Source organism: Grammomys surdaster, unplaced genomic scaffold (genome assembly GCF_004785775.1).
Source record: "Grammomys surdaster isolate TR1022 unplaced genomic scaffold, NIH_TR_1.0 126176, whole genome shotgun sequence".
NCBI lineage: Eukaryota > Metazoa > Chordata > Mammalia > Rodentia > Muridae > Grammomys > Grammomys surdaster.
In genome coordinates, this window is record NW_021620983.1 from 6575875 (window position 1) to 6582704 (window position 6830).

At 43.0% G+C, this 6830-nt stretch overlaps 1 protein-coding gene across 1 annotated transcript in view; it reads left to right on the forward strand.

The window, feature by feature from the left end:
- Positions 1 to 996: 996 nt before the first annotated feature.
- The window catches only part of LOC114612543 (sulfotransferase 6B1-like), a 17383-nt gene continuing 11549 nt past the window's right edge, over positions 997 to 6830 (forward strand). Inside the window, exons 1-2 of the mRNA XM_028757490.1 lie at positions 997 to 1141; positions 3307 to 3491. Of these exons, the coding sequence (XP_028613323.1) occupies positions 997 to 1141; positions 3307 to 3491 (330 nt within the window). The remainder of the gene's footprint in view (positions 1142 to 3306; positions 3492 to 6830) is intronic.

Genomic DNA, 6830 nt, shown 5'->3' on the forward strand with positions numbered 1-6830 from the left:
ACACAGGAAGCCAGGTCACTTCATGTGCTGATCTCACCATCCAGCAGATGTTCTCAGTTCATGTGCCTATTTTATTAGTGGGTTCTTTGTCATGTCCTGTGTACGTATTCATCTCCCGAGTATATGTTCATTTGTTTCTGCTACTGCCATGGGCATCTTTCTTCTTCAAAATTTTTCCCTACAGTATAACCTCTATTTTTGACACTCAGTTATGATTTTCCCCATTTCTTCATGTTCCTTCCAGTGTCAGACAAGCCAAATTTTCAAATGAGGTTCCTTGAAATAACTGGGCATTTCTTCATCATACCGAATTAAATCTAGAATATTGTAATATTACCAACAAAGATTAAAACTGAGTGAAAGAAAAATGAACTTCCTTCTCTCTACAGCCTCCTGGTTGCATGTGTCCTCAAGAAATCTCTTTTTCTGACTCTCATTGTATTTCTTCTAAACCAAAGCTCATAAATATTGTTGCAAGAGTATTTCCCAATTCCTGGAAACATTCTATTTCCCTGTTGCTGTCTCCTTTCCCCTCAAACTGTAAATACTGGCTACTTCCTATACTGTATTAATAAGTAGAAACCCAATTTTCCTAATTACTTTCAGTGATATAATTCATTATGGTGACTAAAGATTTTACCTATTTAGGACAAAGGATTTGATTAGTGGTATTATCTTAACACAGTGATTACTCTTGGTTGCCCGGTAGTGTTCTATGAAACGATCCTGAACTGGGTGGAAGGACACATTTTGTAACCTGTGTTATCAGAAAAATTCAGATAACATGACTTTTTATAATAGACGTTGGCTCAGCTGTGGTTTAAAAATTATTCTTGTAGAGAATTGCAAAAGGTATATATAGACACATGGAATGCCAGCTTGGAGATACCAAGATTCCTCTGACACTCTGCTGGGGTTGTGACCAAGGGCCGGGTTTGTCTGTGGCTTGTGGAGGGACCGTGTTGAATATACAGCCTCTCATAGGGTCAGTGGAAGATGTCATCCCAGGGTCAGCCAAGTCTCCTTCATAAGTACATGGGCGTCTTGTTCTCCACCATGTCTTCAGAAGAACTTCTTGGTTCCTTGGACTCTTTTGATGCTAGAGAAGATGACATATTTCTGGTTTCCTACCCCAAATCTGGTGAGTTTTCTTCTAAAATGTTCTATAAGATACAAAGATGCAACAGTAATAGGCAGAAACATTGTTTCCATTTACTTATCAGACATTTTATTCCAAAGGCAGGGAAAACGACCTTCAAGGATTTAGATGGGGAAAATGACCTTCAAGAATTTAGATTTCTTTAAAAAGACTCAGGTGAAATAATTGAAGCTCCGCTAAAGCTTTCCTTTTCATTTGATTTCTGAAGGTGCACAAATGTTGATATCTCATATGTAATAAGCAAATTAGCTATGTGATAGATTCCCATTGTATCTTGCCCAGAGCATCCTGATGATTAAACAACCTTTGCTCAGTTCATACTTAATCGTCTATAGCTTTTTTCATCTGCTCGAATAAGAGCCATAAATACTTTCCCTGCTAAAGTTTTACTTCAGAATCGATTCTTTGGTAGTTGTCCACCCATGGGTGTCGGTGAACATAAGTAATGCCAGTCTGTGCTTTCTTGGACTTGGTTCTATAATAATCTTGTTTTGTTATGTAACATCCAGTTGCCTGCTACTGTTTCCAGAATAGTGGCCACATAGAGATGGTGGCCACAGGTAAGCAGTTCAACAACGAGCAGCCAAGCTGCTGTTCAGTCAGTTATGAACTGTAGTCACCAGTTAGACCAGGTCATCAGTGTGGGAAGATGCAAAGTGCACAAGGGTCAGAGGCTTTTGAGAACACACACACACACACTCATACACACACTCATACACACACACACACACACTCACACTCATACACACACTCATACACACACTCATATACACACTCATACACACACACATACACACACACTAATACACATACACACACACACACACACAACTCCAGTTCCAGAGAATCTGATGCCCTCTTCTGCAGACACCAGGCACTCGCAAGATACACACACATACCTGCAGGCAAAACACTCACACTAATAAAATAAATCTAAAAAAAAAATCCGAAAAGACCTTTGTAAAGTACACATAACATAAAACTTATAAAGCAAGTCAGATCACTTTAGACTGAGTATTTATTCAGCCATGAAGTTGTACATATTCCACGTCAATGAAATCACAGTGAAGTAAGACACTAGCCTGATTTAACCTCCCCAGGGATGTAGTCTTAAAATTAGCAAAATGACCCCACTCCCTCCTGCAAGCTTTAGCTTCTCTGCTGCAAAATTGGGATACAGCCATCATTTGCTTCACCAAAGTGTGGAGTTGTTTTCTTGGCTGGGTGTGGGGGTGCGGGGCGACGTTCAGGGAAGAGCATCTGTGTAGCGTGAATGGAGTGCAGGGTTCAACCCCCTGTATCATCCCCTGTGTAACAATCCCTGTATCACAAATAAACACAAGAACACTGGACCAACAAGATGGCAGGCACCTGGGTAAAGCCCTTGAGTGTTAGCCTGGCCACATGAATTTAATCCATGGAGTGAGGTTAAAGGTGGAAGACATGACCCACTCTACGAAGTTATCCTTTGATGTTCACCGGTGCTGTGTGACTTACACTCCCCCATGTTATGTGCAAATACAATAATAACAGATTCAATTTAAAACAGCACCATCCATTCCCCCACTCCCCCCCAAAAACATAACTCTGCTTTCTTCAGATTCTATGGCATCACCTTTTATCTCTCTGAGTATGATGAACGTTTATGATTTAAATGCTTGGCTTGCGCTGATATGAATACAGAAAGATCTATGCGTATCTCTTCAAAAGGTGAACGGGAAGGCGAACACACACATATGCCGTAGTAACTGCGTTCTGCTATGTGTTCTAGCAGAGGAAGAGGCTGGGTACCGTGGGAGACAGAAAGGGAGAGTGACTGTGGGGGAGGGGTGGTTGAAAGTGTAGAAGATAGCCTATAGGACTATGGGAACCACATTAGGAAACATACCCGGGAGCTGGTGACCAGAAGGGTCTAGAAAGGAGCGCTAACAAATTATTTTAAGGGAAGGACTCAGCAAGCATCCTTTGCACTCTTGTAACCGGAGTCTACTCCACAAACCAAGTTTCAGCAGGTTCCAGGGGTGTGAGCGTCAGGACTGCTGATAGCAGTCACACTTGCCTGCCGTGTTCACACAGTGTGCTTGCGCTCTCCGTGTTCAGCTGCAACATTTAGTTAAAGCTGCGTTCTCCTTTCTGTTTGTGTGCAGGCACCCACTGGCTGGCAGAAGTCATCGAGAGCATTCCCAACGCTGGCATCACGCTCACATCTCCTATTGAATTGGGAGACATTTCCAAATTTGAAGAGCTAAAAATGGTTCCTAAGAGAAGAGCTATCCCGACCCATCTGAACTACGAAATGCTTCCGGTGACCGTGAAACAGAAGCAGTGCAAGGTGAGTACTGCTGCTCAGGGGCAGCCTCGGAATGCTCAGTTCTTCTTCCCAGGGGCAGCCTCGGGATACTCAGTTCTTTTTTCCCCAAAGATTCATTTTTTTTTTTTAATTTGATGGGTAAGCATGAGTTCCTTCAGGTATGTATGCCCACCATATGCATGCAGTGGCTTTGGGGTCCCAAAGAAAACATAAGTTCTCCTATAACTGGAGTTACAGGCAGTTGTGTGCCACCACGTGGGTGCTGGGAACTGAACCCAGTCCTCTACAAGAGCAGCCAGTGCTCCTAACCACTGAGCCGTCTCCCCAGCCCTAGGGCTCTTGGGTTCTTGCCCTGTCACGGGACTTGATGGTAGCAAAGCAAGTGCTGTTTACATTTAATTATTTTTTTCTTGGAAAAAGTTATTATAGGGTGAAATGCTAAAGGACAGTTTACTTGAGACATTATTAACTCATGGGTTATGATATTTTAAACAGCTAATTATAATTTGAAAGAACATTTTCCATCTACACAGCTTCCTTTTCCTCATTTGCATTTTCATGGAGGGATTTTTACATGATAAAGAGATAAAGAAACCACACTCTTGGTTCATGTGTAAGAAATATTCTCAGTTCGATTGAAATGTATCCACACGGGAAAAGCAATACTAGGAACAAATAGCCCAACAAGTAACGTGAATTTCTATCAATATGGCGTTAGCGTTCGATGTAGTCGTTTTAGGTCTATGTGGATAAGGGACATTTTGATCAGAAGTAAAACACGAGAATAATAATGTTTGGAAATCAGAGACAAGACATGTATAAAGTCCCCAGAAACGAAGTTTCTTCCAACCACGTCAGCCTTTTCTAACTGCACAAACCAAACCAGGCACCCATGCACGTGAAGGTACTGACAGAGAAGACCCTCTTTTCAAGGTCATCTTGTCACTGTCGCTCTGCACTGGCCCCTCTCCTACACAAATACAAGGGAACGAAATCAATCAGGGGTGGGTGTCAGGGTTTTGCTCTGTCTGTCAGAACAGGGGAAGCTTAACTCAATTACAGTTTCAAAACTAAACAAACCATTTTCCTTTCTGATGGGCTGTTTCTGAGGTAGACAGGGAGGGAGTCAGAGAGAGAGAGAGAGAAAGAGAGAGAGAGAGAGAGAGAGAGAGAGAGAAAGAGAGAGAGAAGAGAAGAAAAGGAGAAAAGGAGAGAGGGAGGTGGGGATCTAATTCCAGTAACTGATAACATTCTTAAGCAATCATTACCAGCCAGGAAGTTTTGTGTCTGTCCCATACACATGACACACGTGTGTCACAGGCCACTTGAGCAAGGACCCTGAGGCTGAGACAGCTTCTTCACCTCTCCACTGAAGGTGCAGCCTTAAGGTGCATTCTTTCTGAACGGCCCTGATGGGAGCCAAGCCTCTTCCTGTGTCCTCCAGAAGACAGGAATGGTAATAAATGACGCAGCGAATACTTTCTTATCTAAGTCAATTGCAGGTTCCCCTGGCTGTCCATTGAAGCACAAGTTGAACACCTTGTTCCTGTCAGCTCGTGTCGCAATGCTGCATGTAATTAAAGATGTAGGCCCTCCGTGGATGTGCTTGTGTGTTAGTCCTGAGGGCCTGAGGCTCAGTCAGGCTTTCCCTACCCCTGCAGGGCTGATTGGACCAGAGGCTCATCCCTCTGAGTGTCCCCCGCAAAACCTCTCAGTTTCACTTAGCCTTTTGTTGCTTATTCATTTTTAAAAATGGATTTCATGTGTATAGGTGTTTGTTACGCTTTCATGGGTGTCTTTGCACCTCATGTGTAGCTGTTGTGTGTGGCTGGGAGGGCAGAAGAGAGTACCAGGGAGTTTCAAACAACTGAATTTACTTCTTAATCTGTAATTTTCTCATTCTCTGTTAGGAGAATCCATAGTTTGAAATGTATATTTTTGTTACTCATTTTATGATGCTTAACAACGATTTTAATTTTACTATTATGTGTGTGTGTGTTGTGTGTTTGTGCACTTGTGCACATGAGTGCAGGTGTTCAGGGACACCTGAAGAATTGAATCCCTCTGGAGCTGGAATGACAGGCAGCTGTGAGCTGCCCAGTGTGAGTTCTAGGAACTGAACTGGGGTCCTCTGGAAGAAGAGCAAGGACTCCTGACCATTAACCATCTTTCCATCTCCCTATGATGCTTAGCTAATGTCCCTTTCCCCGACTCTCCTAGAATACCACCCCAGCTTTTCTTTATAGCTCCTAACCTCCTCCAGTAATTCTTCAGTTTACTCCAACATCCACAAAAGCGGACTGCATTGTGTTTCCAAGTCTGTAATGCAGACATACATAACACCAGGGCTCCTTCAGAGGCTTGCTCCTCTGCCAAACAACTTTGTCCAACTCATCAGTGGAGGCGTAAGGCTTTGCTACTACTTTATTTCACTTTGGAGTTTTAGGAGTAAGTTGAGCAAGCTGTGGGTTTCTGGAATTCTGCTCTGCAAGCCTGGCACAGTAAGAGAAGGCCCAAGGTCTGTGAGGTTGCTTCATATTACAGCATAAACCAGAGAGTGTCCTGGGTGGGGCTGGGTAAAGGTTGTTCTTCATTCCTGACACATCTCTCAAAGATTCACTATTCGTATGGATCACACACACAACATCTGGACTATGAACATGCTACAGAAAGATAGCAGTGTACTAACGGTGACTCAGCAAATTCTATCGAGGTAAATTGTGTCGGTCCCAACTGTCAGTTAAAAATCAGAGAACATCTCGTTCTTAACCTGTGCCGTGTTGACTATGATCAGAAAGACTCCATTACCTATATATAGCTTCTTCTATTGATTTCTGGAAGATTCTCCCTGTTCCTTTTGTAAACCTGTCTTTGAGCTCCTACAGTGCTCCATTGTCAAGAGAGCGTTTGAGTGTCTGTTAGTCAGCCAACTGTATGCTGAGAGAGGGCTCACATCTTCCTCGTCTGGCTAGTTGTTACACCCTTGGAGCTGAGTCATTGAATATTTTCTGGTATCCAGCACACACTGAATACATGTTTCTGGATTGAATTATCATTGCAGTATTCCTAGGCACTGGGAAGGAATCTTAGGCTGTCCTGCTCAGCAAGGAATTAAATTGTCAAAAGGGGGAAGATCCAGACTACAGTTTTCCAGTAAGAATAATAGACAGTTTGTGGAAAAATCTTGCTGAGTTCAAATGCTGTCTAACATATAGATAACAAAAAGTTCTTTTGCCTGACAGTAAATAGAGGTTTTCCCATGCCTGCCACACTTAAGACAGGACCACACTTAGCAAATGATTTAGAAAGCTATCCACTGGGATATGAGCACCATTGGCCACGGGGGGGGGGGGGGGGGGG